The sequence below is a fragment of the Esox lucius genome, chromosome 24 (assembly GCF_011004845.1).
Source record: "Esox lucius isolate fEsoLuc1 chromosome 24, fEsoLuc1.pri, whole genome shotgun sequence".
Classification (NCBI taxonomy): Eukaryota; Metazoa; Chordata; class Actinopteri; order Esociformes; family Esocidae; genus Esox; species Esox lucius.
In genome coordinates, this window is record NC_047592.1 from 25,641,775 (window position 1) to 25,660,980 (window position 19,206).

The 19,206-nt window shown below is 40.5% G+C and overlaps 1 protein-coding gene across 4 annotated transcripts in view; it reads right to left on the bottom strand.

The window, feature by feature from the left end:
• htr2cl1 (5-hydroxytryptamine (serotonin) receptor 2C, G protein-coupled-like 1) overlaps positions 1-19,206 on the bottom strand; it is a 226,714-nt gene that overhangs the window by 14,722 nt on the left and 192,786 nt on the right. For all 4 annotated transcript variants that reach the window (XM_034290688.1, XM_013132545.3, XM_034290687.1 and 1 more), the window contains one exon: positions 8,445-8,645. In XM_034290688.1, coding sequence (XP_034146579.1) covers positions 8,445-8,645 — 201 coding nt within the window. The remainder of the gene's footprint in view (positions 1-8,444; positions 8,646-19,206) is intronic.

The following is a 19,206-nucleotide window of genomic DNA, read 5'->3' on the forward strand; positions in this document are numbered from 1 at the left end:
ATTGTCCTGAAATCTCAACCTGACCTATCATGCTGTCATCTCTCACTCTCTCTCACACACACACACACACACAGACACACACACACACACACACACTGCTGTGTTATTCTGAACCCAGGAAACCACTAGAGACTGTCGGTTCTGAATTTAACTTGTGTGCTTCAACCATGCCTTCTAAGGTTAAACAGGTGTGGGGCCGTGGTATAAACCCGGGTCACACCTAACATTGTTCCTTCATGTCCGCCCTTCACTCCGGGTCAGGTTGTGTTGGGCCCTCAGTGTGTTGTACGTGGTTCCCTTCCTCGGTCCGCTCCTCATTCTTTTCCTCAGTGAACCAAGGTTATATTCATAGCCAAACTTTCCTTTACGCCACAGTACACCACGCCACAGGAATAACATAATTGCGGAGCTGAATGCGACAGCCAAGGGCTGTCCACTCAAGGGAGCATCTGAGCAATTGTCTCCTAGAGAAAAAAGAAATAAGTCCTCATAGAGGGAGTACTGACTGAGTAGTTGCATTAACGTTCAAAGGCATGCCTCTTTCTGAGGGCATAGTCCACTCTGAGGCCAGTCTAATCTCATAGAGTCGTGGGTCCTGGACACATCAGAGCATCTGGTACAGTAAGTAATTGTGCCACGGCAGTCACATACGTCCTCTCAACAGATGGATGACATCCAGGAAGCAACGCTGACAGACCATCCAGGCATACTTAGTATACCGTGTGTGTGTATAGTTCTGTGGTGGCCCTGCTGAACCTCTTTCAGATCAGAGGTCAGAAATGTTGAAGCCTCCATTCTAAAGAAAGAAAATATGCACCTAGGTTGAGGAGTGGTTGGTTGAGAAAAATAGCATGTTGTTACTGGAAGTGCGCATAGCTCCATGATCCATGGTCCCCTCCAACGTCTGTTGATATACACTGCTATCATCACAATGTTGATGCTAACCAGAACATATTTCTGCTTAAAGACTAAGATGTAAATGTATTGTGATTGAAGGTACATACTCCAGGTAACAAATTGGCTTTCTTCTCCAGGATGCCAGACTGATAACCTTCCTCCTTCGCCCTTCAAGAACAGGCAGAGAAATTAATGTTGGCTTTCAACCTTTGCAGTCACTCAGCCTGCTGGATGTGTGTAAATCCTTCACATACGTTCTTGGTCCTATTTGTTTCCTCACTGAGAGTGGACCAGTAAACTTAGCATCTGCTTTGTGTACATGCATCGGTTTCCTTATGTGAACTATGTCACCACATTCAAAATGTGGAGGTTTGTCATAACTTTTACAGTCTGAATGCTTCTTCATCTTACACTGTTGTTGGTAGACGGTACTTCAGTTAGCATTGCTGGGAAGTAGTTTAACTGGTGACATGCCTGTCATTGCATGTGGCGTAGCTCTGTAGATGTGTAGGGAACTTGTCAACTCCGGTTAACGAGGCATTTGAAGTTTCTCTGCATTCTGAATACATTCTTTAAGTACTTTATTAAATCTTTCCACTGCCCCATTTGCTTGTGAATCTGGATTGTACATCCCTACAGGGACAGAATTACATGATTTTAGTTGCAAGGCCACTTGGTCTTAAGGGGGTGCCAAATTGGCCAGTGTACCAAGACCAATCAAGCAAAATAGCCAATTACATTGCTCCAAAACAAAAAAAACACTTCTGTTAGGAAAAACATAAGCAATTACTGTAGAGAAGTGCTGTAATAAAGCTTGTGTGTGGCCCCATGCGTTAGTGACTAAGATGGCCCATGATGGCCCATCTGTATTCTGACTCTCTTCACCTACACATTGTTTGTGGGTGTGTCCTCAAACTAACCAGCCACTGTTGCACGTAGATAACAATAACTCAAATCTACATGGCACTTCATATTTTGTATCAGAGAAGAACAATTTCCCCCAATTACACCATCAAACATTACACGTTACAAATTATTTGTAAAATAATACATGTATTGCTGGTAAGAAGTAATTTGGTGTATCGCTCAATTTAGACATACATGTTCCGCAGCTTCTTTAAGGGAAGAAGGTGACCGTTGAGACTAAGCTACAGTACTATTTGGACTGATAGCTAAGACAAATGACACTTTGTAAGCTTGTTACTTAAACAAACTTACATTCAAAATCACGAAAGATAAGTTAAAAAATATATAAAATGCCAAGAACCATGAAAACTAAGTCTTAGTTAAGGAAGTTCTCAGATACAAATTCTCTACCATAGGACTTCTACAAATGAAGCTATTTATGTTCAACATAACAGCAGGCTTCAGTGTGCAGCCTGACTGTGCGCGCGTTGTTAAATGAAATTATAAGGGATTTGGAGTCAGGCTACAAAACGAAAAGGCAGAAATATTATGAAAACAGCAATGGATTGTAATCATACTTCATACTTTTGTTGCAAATGTAATGAACGCTTACACCATAGGGTCCTATATTCATGTGACTGCCAGTCAACAGACTTGTGACTTTTACATCCAACCGGAGAGCACAACATCCCTTTTGACTGAAAATAATAAATTTTTTGGGGGGGGGCATCACGTTCACACAATGGGGCATAGATGACCATGGATGGCCATTACCGCCGTGAAACTTCTTTCCTCCAGAAACTGATCAAATGCAGTAAAACACATTTGCAGACTTTTATCACTAACCAGACAAAATGTGTAGCCATCACTAGCAAACACAGTAGACAAGAATGATAATATATCTGTCCATTTGCTATAATAGTCCACTAAGTTAACTGCACAACGGAAGTCAGAAGGATCCACAATGTGAATAGCAACTTCTGGAAAGCTGCAGTTTGACTGGTTTTAACAAAACAGGACAGATTTCAGCTGTTCTGTCAGTGTTTTGACACGGAACACAGGAAGTGATCCCTGAATGAACATCGAGAAGTATTGTTTAGTGCACACAATCCTTTTGTGTCCTTCAGGTGCCAAATAATTCTCAGAGAAACTCACAGAACCACCCAAGATCCTCTCATCACATGCACATTGTTGCTGTCAATTTGATAGGAGGTTGCAAGTTCAATATAACGGACTTTCTTTGTTTTGGCCCACACTTGGGACAACACTGGGTATGACTCCCAAGCAGTTGTGAGCACTGTGGCAGGTATAGCTGTGGTATTTTTTACTTATTCTTTATCCTCACTGTGTGAAATGTTCACAGATATGCCCAAGCAGTTGTGAGCACTGTGGCAGGTATAGCTGTGGTATTTTTTACTTATTCTTTATCCTCACTGTGTGAAATGTTCACAGATATGCCCAAGCAGTTGTGAGCACTGTGGCAGGTATAGCTGTGGTATTTTTTACTTATTCTTTATCCTCACTGTGTGAAATGTTCACAGATATGCCCAAGCAGTTGTGAGCACTGTGGCAGGTATAGCTGTGGTATTTTTTACTTATTCTTTATCCTCACTGTGTGAAATGTTCACAGATATGCCCAAGCAGTTGTGAGCACTGTGGCAGGTATAGCTGTGGTATTTTTTACTTATTCTTTATCCTCACTGTGTGAAATGTTCACAGATATGCCCAAGCAGTTGTGAGCACTGTGGCAGGTATAGCTGTGGTATTTTTTACTTATTCTTTATCCTCACTGTGTGAAATGTTCACAGATATGCCCAAGCAGTTGTGAGCACTGTGGCAGGTATAGCTGTGGTATTTTTTACTTATTCTTTATCCTCACTGTGTGAAATGTTCACAGATATGCCCAATCAGTTTTTCCAATCAGTTTTTCTAACCATGTCAGTATGCCATATTGTATTGGAAGCTCAGGAGCCTTGCTGACCAATGGGCTCTTCTCAATCCAGCTCTGTTAGTTTATTTTGTGGCCAGGAAAGTTGTCATTCCCTGGTGGTGCATTCTCAGGATGAAGCGGCATCCCCAGAGGAAAGTTCTCCATCTCTCGATTTCCCAAACTTATCCCAAGGCCTCCTTTTTAACTGCACTACGCTTTCTTTCTGCAGAAGAATGAGTACAACCCAATTTTCATGTTGGCTATAATTGCCACCATTTTTTTTAAGGATTCAAGATTGTGGAACAACAGATATTTATTCAAATATGTTCAAAAACATGTAGTGGCATTTGTGGAAGACTACAGCAGTCTAGAATGGGGAAGGGGATAAGTAATGGACAAAGAAATTACTGCAGACTCCCTCATCAACTCTTCACATTGGCTGTGTCCCAGTGGACTTCAACATGCCCTTTGATAAAAATTGGACCCCACTGATGTGAAAAACTATAGGACATATCCCCCCAGTATTTCCTTTCCAAGATACTTAAGCACACTGTCTCCAGCCAACTCTACTTCACTCAGAACAATCTCCTCGACCCTAATTAGTCAGGATGAAAATATTGGCCACTACACCTAGACTGCTCTCCTCTATGTAAAATTAGCTCTTTCCACTGCCCAAGCTATCTATCCGCTACCGATGACACTGTGAACCATAACATCTTACTTTCCACTGTCTCTGATTTGGCATCTCAGGCTCTGATCCCTCTTGGATTTCTTCCTACCTGGTAGGCCACTCCTACAAGGTTACCTGCCTGACATCTCTGCTTGGACGTTGGAATTATTTTGCAGAAAGACCTGTCCACGACATGCCCATCAAGGTTGATAAATGCACCCAGAGTGCAAAGAACCTTGGTGTGACCCTTTACGACACGGTGGTTCTCTGCTAACATCAAGGCAATTAGTCTGAGTTTAGCTAGTTGGTGTTAGCTAGCATCAGCTAGCTTTAGCTAACCAAGCTAACATTTGATAACTTAGCTAGCTAGTGTTAGCTGGGGTTTGCTAGCTTAAGCTTTTCTACCATCACCCTAGATACACTTGCTTTGCAAAGTTTACAACTACTTTTCTTTTATTCCAGAATGTAGATATTATTGTGGTTGTTTTGTTCACGTACCATAGACTGCATATTTCCGGTGTGCCCACATCAACAACTTATAACGTGTTTACGGCAGATTGTTAGGATAATGTTTATCATGGCTTTGGCTCGTTACATAGCCTTGCTATCGCAAATATCCATTCCTTTGTTTTTGCCCTGTATTTGACACATTTCTGATGCCAGTATTGGACAGGTTCATCCATAAAATGTACTGAAATGTAGATAGCTATGAAGCAAGTCCAAATGGAACTGTGGTGTATATATAATGTTCCTCATGTGTAACCAATGTTGTCAGATTTCTACTGCCTTTTTGTACTGGAAATTGTTGTCACGCAATCTATCTGGGAAAACACAGTGCGTACTATCAAATTTGTTCTTAAAATAATCATACTATCATTTCACTGACAGACCTGGTATCTATCAATATTATATTTTTCATATCCTTATGATCAAACTTGCATATGGTTGGAGTCAACATACAAAAGTCTACATAAAATAATGCTTAATTCGCAATACCACCATCATTATCACAAAAAAAACCAACAATCACAATTACAGTATAATAATAATAACTAATGTAAAATAAGAAATAGAGCACATACAAACATACCACATATCTCTTATTTCTGTTGTACATGAGTTTGTAAGATTTGAATTGCGTTTGTGTATGTAATGAGCTAGACAAATAAATGTGCTTTGCCTTGCTTTTCCTAAGTCACCCATGCCTATAGTATCAACATACTTGGAGATCATAAATGGTCATTATAATTTCGGCGGCCAGCATTTTGATTAGCTAACAGGCCTTAAATTAACTAGTGAGAGGATAAATTAACCACTGGTTGTGGGTCAAGCAGTTATCCTAATAATGGCAGAGCTTGCTGTTCTAAACGACCTTGGCTCTGGGCTGAGATGCAAAAGAGTGTTCCGTGGTGATTTTTTCCTGGAGAATGACGAATGGCAAAAAGGCATTTTAAGCCTAGAATTTATTCTGAAATCTGTCAATTTATAGGTTGAGGATTGCCACACCTGCATAAATTAAGGTGTGTCATAAGTAAATGAGGACAAGTGCAGTGTGTTCTCGCATCCACCACTTTATCTGATATATCAACATGCGATCACATCCACGCTCATTTGGAAGAGGTGCGACAGTTTGTGAAACACACTTGGAACTGATCATACATCTCTCCTTATGCTTAAATCTGAGATCTTTTCTGAGAAGGTTTCACGAATGTGGGCCAATGTCTTTTTTATGTTGTCTTTGGTAGGGTGTACAAACTTGATCCTGTATCAATGATTAGATCCACACTGCATGTATTACAGATGGGTGTTTCAATGTCTATTGTGCAGGGGAGGTTATCAGCTGTCTGAACATTTTTTATGTAAAGGACTGTTAAAACAGGTGTGATTATCTCTGTTACTTCCTTGGTTGTAGTACATTTATTGACTTCAGATTTCTTTTTTTGCACACAAACAACACACGGGCACAGCAGCGCTGTCTTCCATATGTGGATGATGAACTCTGCGTAGTTGTTTGCCTCTAATTATTTTCTCTGTCAGTGGCTTGAACTGGAGAAGCAGGCGTAGCAGTGTAGGAACTATCCTAAAGCAGTGAAGCATTCTTCTAAAATCCCAAAGTCACACCATCAGCTACATCTCGAAATGCTGCAACAAACAGCATCATGCTGGCATCAGCTCTTTGTGCACGTTATCTTAACTTAGTGTGGACAGCAATATCCACAGGCCACAATCAGCAACCTGATCAACTCTATGCGAAGGAGATGTGTTGTACTGCGTGTGGCAAATTGTGGTCAAACCAGATTCTGACTGGTTTTCGGACCCCCTCAATACAGTGAAACTGCACATTTTAGAGTGGCCTTTTATTGTGGCCAGCCTAAGGCACACCTGTGCAATAATCATGCTGTCTAATCAGCATCTTGATATCCCACACCTGTGAGGTGGATAGATTATCTCGGCAAAGGAGAAGTGCTGACTAACAAAGATTTAGATAGATTTGTGAACAATATTTGAGAGAAATAGGCCTTTTGTGAACATCAGATCTTTGAGTTCAGCTCATGATAAATGGGGGCAAAAACAAACGTGTTGCGTTTATAATTTTGTTCAGTGTACATACACTTCTGGGAATAAATAATTGAGGACAGCCATAGCAAGTGAAATGCAGTACATCCATGTGAAAGTGCATTCAAAAAGCGCTGTCCCTCAGTCCATAAACAGTAAAGTAAAACAGCCTGTAGCCTAGAATCAGGGCATGTCTTTCTGTCACCATTGATGACTTCTCAAAGATTTTCCGACATTCCCATTTTCAGAGTAAAATATTTTAATATGTACACACAACTGATTGGAATAGTTTACATTTAGAAAGCAGGGTACATCACAATGGAAATGAAGAAGCCCCCTTTCAAGCCCTTTTTAAGAATAAACTGTTTGTGTTTTATTTCATGGAAATGTGGAGATATTTGTAAATAGTGTAGATTATGTATTTATGTATACGTTATCATTTATTTGATGAAATGGTTGTTGAACAGCTGTAGTAGTTTTTAATAATTATAGACCTATTTTTTGTTCTTATTTTGTTCTTGTTGTTGAACACTTTTGTTTGTATAACATAATTTGACTTGCATTATTAACTTTGTTAACTTTGTTATAGGAAGATAGTTGAATACCTACAACCTAACTTGCCGCAGAAAGACTAAGCCGCAGAAAGAGACGTGCATATGTTGGCTTTTAACCCAACCTCCTCCTTGAGTGTAACTAAGTGCAGTCAAGGATAATAATCACAAAAACTGAGACAGACAAGGACACCAGAAAAATGACCAAAGCCAAAATACCCAGGTGATTCTCATGAGTGAGCAGAGGAAAGTGACTGTCAAAGCCACATGACACGAAAAAAAGACAATTTCCCAGAATGCAAGCCCAGCATGGAAGCTTTGTTGGGTTTTTCTTGCTAGACCTTTTTCTCATTTAGGTACCAAGGACCAAACCCTACAGTGACAGCTCACAACATGAGATCCATTCAGTCCATTCAGTGTGAGTGAAGAGTGGAGAATCAATAATGTCGGGGTCGAGCCAGGCTTTAATCACCTGACTCAATACCTGTTTGGCCTAAAAGGCCATTCTAAAGTTAATACTCAGGTAGTGCCGGAGTGTGAAGGCACGTTCCCTGAGGCGTGTCATACCAAGTGAACGAAAGGGAACTCAAAATACATCGACTTTTCAAATCAATCGGAATCTGTCAAGAAACTACAGAATTTTTTATACTCTCTTGATGTCTTGTTTTTTTGTGGTTGTTCTCAAAGTTGATCTTATAAAAAAATATATCTCTCTTGTATTTTCAAGGTACATCAGAAATTGTTTAAGTGATTCAAGTTTACACTCAAAAAGATTGACCATCCTGAAATGTATGTATTTGTAAATGAATTTTTTATGTGATTTTTTTCATGGTCCTGGAGTTAAATTGGTTGTGCTCTAAATGATTCCTGTATGTATGTGTGTGTTTTTTTGTTGTCCATGTATGTCTATATGCATGTAATTTACATAGCCTACCTATAGATATGGTCCATACAGCTGCTATCTTCATCATGGCCTTGGTTCTGGAGTTGAAGCGACTGTGCTCTATAGGGTTCCGTATAGCCACGTATCGATCCAGAGAGATAGCACACAGATGCATTATACTGGCCGTGGAGAAAAGGACATCCAGGTAGATCCAGATAGGACAAAGAGCACTGGGCAGAGGCCATGCGTAGTCTGGGGGTAGAGAGAGGGATGGGGGTAAAAGGTTGGTTGCAGAAAAGTTCTTTACATTCTGATTTGGCAAAGAGAGAAAGAGAGAGAGAAAGGAAAAGGAGAAACAGAAACAGAGAGGGTGTTATTGTGCCTTCTTGTAGTTTTTAACTGTTCTTACTAGGTCTAGACACAACCCTGTGCAATTGGATATTAGAAATCCTGACGGGCATGACATCAATTGTTATCAAGTACTGTAGAGAAAATATTGGTCATTAAAATTTTAAATTAAAAAAATATATATTTCTCTATAATATCTACCCAAAAATTGTTAACTGTTTTAATATAGTGATAACATGGTCCATCAAGCAATATTATTTTTGGTTAAATTTTATTAACACAGTAAATATTAGGATCTCTAGATGCTCTACAGATATTAATACTATTAACAGACTTTCAAAAAATAAAGAATATCTAGTGTGAAGCAGCTATGGATTGACTATCCAAATGAAGGGTTACCTCATTTTTTATTTTAAGGTACATTATTTGAAACAGTTATGTGATTGAATAAAAAAGTTTACTTGGCATTTATATTAATTCACATCAGCAGTTGTCACTAAGTGCTTTTATGGATACAGTGAGGGAAAATACTATTTGATCTGCTGCTGATTTTGTACGTTTGCCCACTGACAAAGAAATGATCACTCTATAATTTTAATAATGGTTTATTTGAACAGTGAGAGACAGAATAACAACAAAAAAATCCAGAAAAACGCATGTCAAAAACGTTATAAATTCATTTGCATTTTAATGAGTGAAATAAGTATTCTTGGTGGCAAAACCCTTGTTGGCAATCACAGAGGTCAGACGTTTCTTGTAGGTGGCCACCAGGTTTGCACACATCTCAGGAGGGATTTTGTCCCACTCCTCTTTGCAGATCTTCTCCAAGTAATTAAGGTTTTGAGGCTGATGTTTGGCAACTCAAACCTTCAGCTCCCTCCACAGATTTTCTATGAGGTTATGGTCTGGAGACTGGCTAGGCCACTCCAGGACCTTAATGTGCTTCTTCTTGAGCCACTCCCTTGTTGCCTTGGTCGTGTGTTTTGGGTCATTGTCATGCTGGATTACCCATCCATGACCCATTTTCAATGCCCTGGCTGAGGGGAAGGAGGTTCCCACCCAAGATTTGACGGTACGGGGCCCGTCCATCGTCCCTTTAATGCAGTGAAGTTGTCCTGTCCCCTTGGCAGAAACTCCCACCCCCAAAGCATAATGTTTCCACCTCCATGTTTGACGGTGGGGATGGTGTTCTTGGGGTCATAGGCAGCATTCCTCCTCCTCCAAACATGGTGAGTTGAGTTGATGCCAAAGAGCTCAATTTTGGTCTCATCTGACCACAACACTCACTCAGTTCTCCTCTGAATCATTCAGATGTTCATTGGCAAACTTCAGACAGGCATGTGTTTTCTTGAGCAGGGGGACCTTGCGGGCTCTTTAAGAGTGTGCTCCTAATCTCAGCTCGTTACCTGAATAAAAGACACCTTGGATTCAGAAATCTTTCTGATTGAGAGGGGTCTAATACTTAAAAATTCACTCATTAAAATGCAAATCAATGTATAACATTTTTGACATGTGTTTTTCTGAATTTCTTTGTTGTCATTCTGTCTCTCACTCTTCAAATAAACCTACCATTAAAATGATTGACTGATCATTTCTTTGTCAGTGGGCAAACTAACAAAAATCAAATACTTCTTTCCCTCACTGTACCTAGCCCAAAACCCCAAAGAGCAAGGAAAACAAGATATTGATGCACAGTAGCTAGAAAAAGTATAGTATGGTTGGAATCTAATAAACAAACCTAAAAAACTAACTCTTTCATTAAGGTATGAATGCCCATATCAATAAATTGATATCTGAATAATTATATGGATTGCAGTTATTGAAATGCATCAATATTATTGGGAAGTTAATATATATTATAGTACAAATGTATATGTAGTATATAAATACATATATATATAAATTATAGGGAAGTTATAGTTAATATAAATGTCAGGAAATATCATCAAGTAATTATTGTGTGTAGGCAAGAAAACATCCATTGCTTTAATTCCAATTTCGCCTCAGTCCTTTGTAACATGTCCTACAAAGATAGCGAGCATCCTAGAGGAAAACAGATAACACATACAGTGAGTCCTGGAAATAATTGAACACAGGTTTTGGACACAAGTTTTGATATTTTGGCTGTTTACCAAAATATATTCAAGTTAAAGTTAAATAATGAATATGGGCTTAAAGTGCAATATTTTACTTTGAGGTTATTCACATCCAAATTGGAAATTTGGAATTACAGCTCTTTAATATGCTATTTTTCACAGGACCAAACGTAATTGGACAATTGACTCAAAAGCTGTTTCATGGACAGGTGTGGGCTATTTCTTCGTTATTTCTTCATCAATTAAGCAGGTAAACGGTCTTATTCCAGATGTAGCATTTGCATTTGGAAGATGTTGCTGTGAACCCACAACATGCGGTCAAATGAGCTCTCAATGCAAGTGAAACAGGCCATCCTTAGGCAGCAAAAACATTCCATCAGAGAGATAGCAGGAACATTAAGAGTGGCCAAATCAACAGTTTGGTACATTCTGAGAAAAAAAGAATGCACTGGTGAGCTCTGCAACACAAAAAAACCTGGACGCCCACGGAAGACAACAGTGGGGAATGATTGTAGGGTCCTTTCCATGGTAGAGAAAAAAAACCTTCACAACATCCAGCCAAGTGAAGTACACTCTCCAGGAGGAAAGCATATCATTATCCAGGTCTACCATAAAGAGAAGACTTCATGAGGAAAAATAAAGAGGATTCACCGCAAGATGCAAACCATTCAAAAGCCTCAAGAATAGAAAGGCCAGATTAGACAAATATTTCTGGAACAAAATTATTTGGACAGATGAAACTAAGATCAGCCTTTACCAGAATGATGGGAAGAAAAAGGCTTGGAACGGCTCATGATCCGAAGCATGGGGATGAGCATGCATGGCTTCCAGTGGCACTGGGTCACTAGTGTTTATTGATGATGTGACAGAAGACAGAAGCAGCCAGATGAATTCTGAAGTTTATAGGGATATATTGTTTGCTCAGATTCAGACAAATTCAGCGAAGTTGATGAGACGGTGCTTCACTTTACAGATGGACAATGACCCAATACATACTGTTTTGGCCAGGTGTTTTAAAGGTAAAAAAGGTGGAATATTCTGAAATGGCCAAGCCAATCACCTGATCTGAACCCGATTGAGCATGCATTTCACTTGCTGTAGACAAAATGTAAGGCAGAAAGACCCACGAACAAACAACAACTGAAGACTGCTGCAGTAAAGGCCTGGCAAAGCATTGCAAAAAGAGCGTTGGGTGATGTCCATGTGATGTCCATTCCAGACTTCAAGCAGTCATTGCCTGCAAAGGATTCTCGACAAAGTATTAAAAATGTGACATTTGACATGCCATCCTTGGTCTTTGCTGCACCATCATGTTAAAAACTACATTATGGAGCCATCCAGGAAAGGGTTGCATTAACAACTACAAGAGGGTAGATCTCCAGCAACAGGGTAGAAGTTAAAACCTACAGGCGGGTAGCTGTCTAGGAACTGGATTGAAGTTACTGTAACACCTACAGGATGGTAGCTGTCTAAGAACTGGGTTGAAGTTACTGTAACACCTACAGGAGGGTAGCTGTCTGGGAACTGGGTGGGAGTTAGTGTAACATTTACAGGAGGGTAGCTGTCTAGGAACTGGGTGGGAGTTACTGTAACACCTACAGGAGGGTAGCTATCTGGGAACTGGGTGGGAGTTACTGTAACACCTAGAGAAGGGTAGCTATCTGTGAACTGGGTGGGAGTTACTGTAACACCTAGAGGAGGGTAGCTATCTGGGAACTGGGTGGGAGTTACTGTAACACCTACAGGAGGGTAGCTATCTGGGAACTGGGTGGGAGTTACTGTAACACCTAGAGGAGGGTAGCTATATGGGAACTGGGTGGGAGTTACTGTAACACCTACAGGAGGGTAGCTATCTGGGAACTGGGTGGGAGTTACTGTAACACCTAGAGGAGGGTAGCTATCTGGGAACTGGGTGGGAGTTACTGTAACACCTAGAGGAGGGTAGCTATCTGGGAACTGGGTGGGAGTTACTGTAACACCTAGAGGAGGGTAGCTGTCTGGGAACAGGATTGGAGTTCAAATCTACGGGGGGGCGGGTAGTTTTCCAGGAAAAAGTCAGGGTTGCCCTGCTCTACAACGATTCAAGGAGAGCTGAGAACACGGTTACCAAACTAACATTCGTATTAAATTTGCCACAGATGGCTGCAAGGGATTTTCTCATTTTCCTCTCTCACTCTCCTCTCTGCATCGCTCTGTCTTTTATTCATGTTTTTCCGAGCCCAGGCATTCCGCTCAATTCAGTCTTCACCGCTAAATGGGACTCAAGGGAAGCCTGAGGGCGCTATGAGTGAGTGCATATCTGTGTGTTTGAGAGGGAGAGGGGGAGGGAGAGAAGTGAGTATGGATATGTGGAATTACAGAGACAAAGGGAGGTGATGATCTTCTATTCTCTGGTCTAGGTTATAATCCACATCTAATCCACATCTGTTGCTTGAGAAAAACCCAAAAGTGTGGGTGTTTGTGTGTTTCATGTGTGTGTGTATTTGGTGACACAGTAACATGGGCATTGGCCAGAGTGTGCTAGAGGAGACCAGGGACAAGCAGTCTCTCCGTAGAATGAGAACAAGCACACACATACAAATGAATATGCGTAGTAGAGTAGATGCTATAAGATTTAAATGTACACCATTCTATTTTGTGCGCTTTCCAGTCTCACAGTTTTTGGTTAAAGGCTGCATGATGCAATATCTTACTTGTTCATTCAATAGTTGATTTCTTTGTTTCCCTCCCTCCATCACACTCATTTACAGATATTCTCCCGGCACCATTAATCTCACTCACTTTCTTCTGTCTCTTTCTCTCTCGTCTGCACACCTTGCTTGTTTTTTCCCTGTCCTCACTCCTCGACTGTTTTCTTCTCTCCCCGTCTGTGTTCCTTGCACGTTTGTCTCTTGTTTTTTCTCTCTGTCTGCATTTGTCACTTGTTTTTCTCTCTTACTGTCTGCATTCCTAACTTGTTTTCTCTGTCTCACACACGTCGGTCTTCTTTCCCGGTACATTTTCTCTGTGTGTGTGTGTCTCTGTCTGCTTTCCTCACTTGTTCTCTCTTGTTTTGTCTATCTCTCTAAATATCCATTGTCCCTTCCTTGGATATGTACATCATTGAGGCGGATCAGGATTCACTCTGAGAACAACAGGAACCAGGCGGAGAAATGTGTCTGATATTCGTCCTTTGTTAAGAGGGATGAAATGGAGCACGGGAGCGTGGAGGAAGGATGTGATAACCAGTATTTGCACATGCACACAAACACATGCACAAAAACATGCAGGGCTAATAGGAAAACCAGGTCTGTGTGTTTTACTGATACTGGAGTGACTAGACTAAACTGTGTACATACGTGTTGTAATGCTGTAAGCATAATGTACTGTGATATAATTTTGTACACTTCCCTGACGACAGGTGAGACGACGTTTTTGTTTGTTCATAGGCTTTGTCAATGCTCAGTAAGTGTGTATTTTCAGAGTGTGTGTGACATATTTAACACCCCATAGAATGCTGAAGCGAACACAAAATGAGGTGCAAATGTAATTTCCTACATTTCTACAAGCAGGTCTGTTCAACCACGTTCCTGGAAAGCAACCCTCCTATAAGTAACCCTCTCTGGGAACAGGGTGGAAGTTAAAACCTATAGGAGGGTAGTTCTCCACCCACTGTGTTCCAGGTCATCTCCTCTTGAGTAGATGACCTGGAACACAGTGGGAAAATAAAGCCTTCAGGAGGGTAGATCTCCAGGAACACAGTGGCAAAATAAAACCTACAGGAGGGTAGATCTCCAGGATCACAGTGGGAAAATAAAACCTACAGGAGGGTAGATCTCCAGGAACACAGTGGGAAAATAAATCCTACAGGAGGGTAGATCTCCAGGAACACAGTGGGAAAATAAATCCTACAGGAGGGTAGATCTCTAGAGACACGGTTAAATGAAAACCTGCAAAGATGGTTGTTCTCCAATAATCAAGTTGGAGTTAAAACCTATAGGCTTTTGCTCATTAGAATCAGGATGGGAAAGCCTTAGTCTAAAAAATCCTATGTTGTGTTTGTGTGGTTGACATTAAAAAAACATCTGGAATCTTACACACAATAATATCTCTCATAAGTACAAGAATTTACATAGTTAACATTTCTCAATCCTCAACCAGGAGAGACTAGCTTGCAACTTGTTGATGTTATTTCTGTACATGCAGTTCATGGCAAGTCTTGCTGCTCTGTGTTGAGCAAGCTGCAGCCTCATTGGGTCTTTTGTTGTTGCACGAGGCCATACTGCTGCTCAGTGGATGAGACAAGACAGCCATACATCTCCCTGTCTTCACAACTGCCGATCCAATGTTAGATCTAGGGGTTTAACCTCTTCAACTTGCTCAACGGCCACACCCTTTGTGCACATCCTTTACTCCAGTTAGATATGTCATGCCTGTTCAATACTGAGCATTGCAGTGAGTTTGGGAACTGAAAAGAGGGCATGTCTAGTTGTCTCAGCTATATGTTATTTTCTGTACAAGGCTAGGGGTACAACTGAACATAAACACAACAAATGGTATAAAAGAAATGCCGACCAGTACTACTCTTTTCTTCCTTTATATGGAATGTTTTTCTTTACTTGCACATCAAGAGCACTTGTTCTTAAACACACACTGGGTTTATAGATCCAACAGGAATACTCCACAAAGATGGAAATAAAGTTATTGAACCTGAATAATGGACAAATGAGATAATAAAGAATCAGAGCTTACGTGGATTGTGAAGAGGTGACAGTATTCTCTGACAGCCCACTACAACTGGAGTGCCTACATTAAGTTTCAAACTCTGAGCTAAATTAAAGGAACAATCATTGAAGTCTGATGATCAGGGGGGAATATTGGCTTCCCCTTGGCTTGGTCATCCTCTCCTCCTGCTTACCAAAGCTCCTTATAATACAAAGGTTATCACTGATCGCTCTCAAACAGGCCTCTTACAAAATGTCTTCCGCAATTCAGCTCAGCCCCTGAATCCCCAGAGCCCAGCCCAGTTTTCAGGGATGAGAAGCTGTAATTTAGCTCTGCCAGTACTCACCATTCAGGTTGTCCTGCAGTCACAAGGCAGCCCAAATGTTCACATTATGTAGACAATTTGGACTTTACTGTGATATCTTTAGAGGTTTTTAAAAATAAACTAAAGACCTACTTATTTTCTATTGCATTTTCTTAATATAATTTTGTTTTTGACTGTTCTTATGTTTTAGTGTTTTTATCTGTGCACCTGTAGCACTTTGAGATGTGTCCTTCATGTGTAAAGTGCAATACAAATAAAACTTATTATTATTATTTATTTTGCATAAAAACTAGAAGAGAAGCGGTCAATATCTTGCAAACTAAAAAACCAAGAGAAGCGTGCATGTTGTCACTGATAGTGAGGTTAACAATTTGTTCAGCTTTGCTAGTTCCTTCTTTGCCACACAGACCATACTTAGCATTATGTGACATATGAGCTAAATGGCTTTTTCCTGAGACGAACTGCATTGTGGGATTGTTGACGTGCTGTACCCTGCCTGCTGTTACCTACCTGGCTACCTGCCAAACTTTTTCGAATTTACTCGATATAAACTAATTGGTCAAAATTCTATTTTAGAGTTTTACCAACGCAATATTTATCTGTTGACCTCTTACCCAACTTTTCTACACCGGGACTCTTTTTGGACATAATTAACAGAACTACTCACCCCTGAAAACCCGAGGCTAAGTATCATTACAATGCCTTTTCACTGTAATTGTTGTAGCAACAACACGGAGGAGAATGTTCGTCTTAAGTTAAAGATAGCAGAGTTAGAGGCTCGGCTTCTGACGCAAATGCCAGGCAAGGATTATGCTAGTGTAGAAATAGAAAAATCTGCGTCAGTGCCACCAGGTAGAAACGATAGTTTTGTTAGCCCCCCGGCACAGCTCCTGCAGCCGGGCAATAACTTTATCTTGGTCACTGGGAAGAAATGCCGTCGTCCAGTTAAACCTGAATCGTTGCTAAAACCAACTGAGACTTTGAACAGGTTTTCCCCACTGGAGTCGGAGTCAAGACCCGAGCCGTCTTCGGAGGGGAATGGTCGGCAGGCATGTTCTACCGGTGGACTTGAAAAACTGAAAACTTTAGTCATTGGCGATTCCATCACACGCAGTATTAGACTAAAGAATCAGCCGGCGATCGTACATTGTTTACCGGGGGGCAGAGCCACCGACGTAGCCGCAAATCTGGGGTTGGTGCTAGCGAAGTCTAAAACTGGCAAGTATAGAGAGTACAGAGATATTGTTATCCACGTTGGCACCAACGATGTTAGGATGAAACAGTCAGAGGTTACGAAGCAGAACATAGCATCAGCGTGTAAATTAGCTAGAAAGATGTGTCGGCATCGAGTAATTGTCTCTGGCCCCCTCCCAGCTAGGGGTGGTGACGGTAAATGAATTAATCTCTGATCATAAACTAGATGCTATTGGTTTATGTGAAACGTGGCTAAAGCCTAAAGAATTCACTGCCTTAAATGAGGCCTCTCCTCCTGGCTATACTAGTGATCATATCCCTCGTGCATCCCGAAAAGGAGGGGGTGTTGCAAATATTTATGACAGTAAATATAAACTTACTCTCAAACATATCACAGAGTTTCATTCTTTCGAAGTTTTACTCATGAAAGTTAACCAGGCCGATAAATCATTTTACATAGCTACTATTTATAGGCCCCCCGGGCCATACACATTGTTCCTCAATGAGTTTCCAGAATTCTTGTCTAACCTTGTAGTCATGGCAGATAGTATTCTAATTTTGGGCGATTTCAATATCCATATGGAAAACCCCCATGATCCTCTTCAAAAAGCCTTTCAAGCCATAATCGACTCAATGGGTTTCATCCAACATGTCTCAGGTCCAACACATTGCCACAATCATACCTTAGATTTAGTCCTGTCACGAGAAATAGATATTGTAGATCTAATAATTTACCCCCAAAATCCTGGATTATCGGATCACTGTCTTATTACATTTACCGTTAAAACAAGAAATTCACTTGCCCCCCAAACAATGAGTTTCAAAAGCCGTACTATAAATTCTCGGATTACAAATAAATTCCTTGATATTCTTACTAGTTCGCTCTTAAATGACAGAGTAAATAAATCTGTAAACGATCAAATCGAGGATCTAAACTCAATACTGCGAAATACATTAGACATAGTTGCACTACTAAAAACTAAAGAAATACGCAACAAGAAACTTGCTCCTTGGTACACCGACAATACTAGAGCACTTAAGCAAGCCTCCAGAAAATTGGAGCAAAAGTGGCGCTCCACCAAGTTGGAAGTATTTAGACTAGCCTGGATAGACAGTACAGTACAATACCGAAAATCACTCACGTCTGCTCGATCAGCTTATTTCTCCAACCTGATTGAGGCGAACAAAAACAATCCAAAATTTCTCTTTGATACAGTTGCAAAGTTAACAAAAAAGCAAAGCTTAGCATGTGAAGTGGGTCTTCACTTTAGTTGTAATGAATACATGAACTACTTTGATGAAAAGATCGTCACCATTAGAAAACAAATAACTGAATCCCTAAATAGTTATGGTCCTAAAAATCTCGGTTGTCCGGAAAATTTCCGGAGCCTCCCTGATCAGGTGTCAATGGGGACACTTGAGTTTTTTGATACCGTATCGCTCGACACATTTACAAAATTTGTAATGAGTTCTAAACCCACAAACTCTCAGCTAGACCCGATTCCTACAAAATTACTTAAGGAGTTATTTCCTGTGCTAGGTCAGCCAATGCTGAACATAATAAATTGCTCCCTTTCCTCCGGATGCGTACCAAACTCACTAAAAATTGCGGAAATTAAGCCTCTTCTAAAAAAATCTAATCTAGATCCCGACATATTAAACAATTATAGGCCAATATCGAACCTCCCGTTCCTCTCAAAAATCTTAGAAAAATGTGTTTCCCAACAACTGAATGCCTTCCTAAAGACAAAAAACATTTATGAAATATTCCAGTCTGGTTTTAGATCCGATCATAGTACTGAGACTGCACTCGTGAAGGTAACAAATTACCTTCTAATGGCCTCAGACAAAGGTTCCGCATCCGTCCTGTTGCTTCTTGATCTTAGTGCTGCTTTTGACACTATTGATCACTCCCTTCTCTTAGAGAGACTGGAAACCAATATTGGGCTACGTGGACATGTTCTAGCCTGGTTTAAATCTTATTTATCTGAAAGATATCAGTTCGTTAGTGTGGATGGCATATCCTCTGACAAGTCAAAGGTATGCTTTGGAGTTCCTCAAGGCTCGGTTCTGGGCCCATTACTTTTCTCACTATACATGCTCCCTCTGGGCGATGTAATCCGAAATCACAATATTAACTTTCACT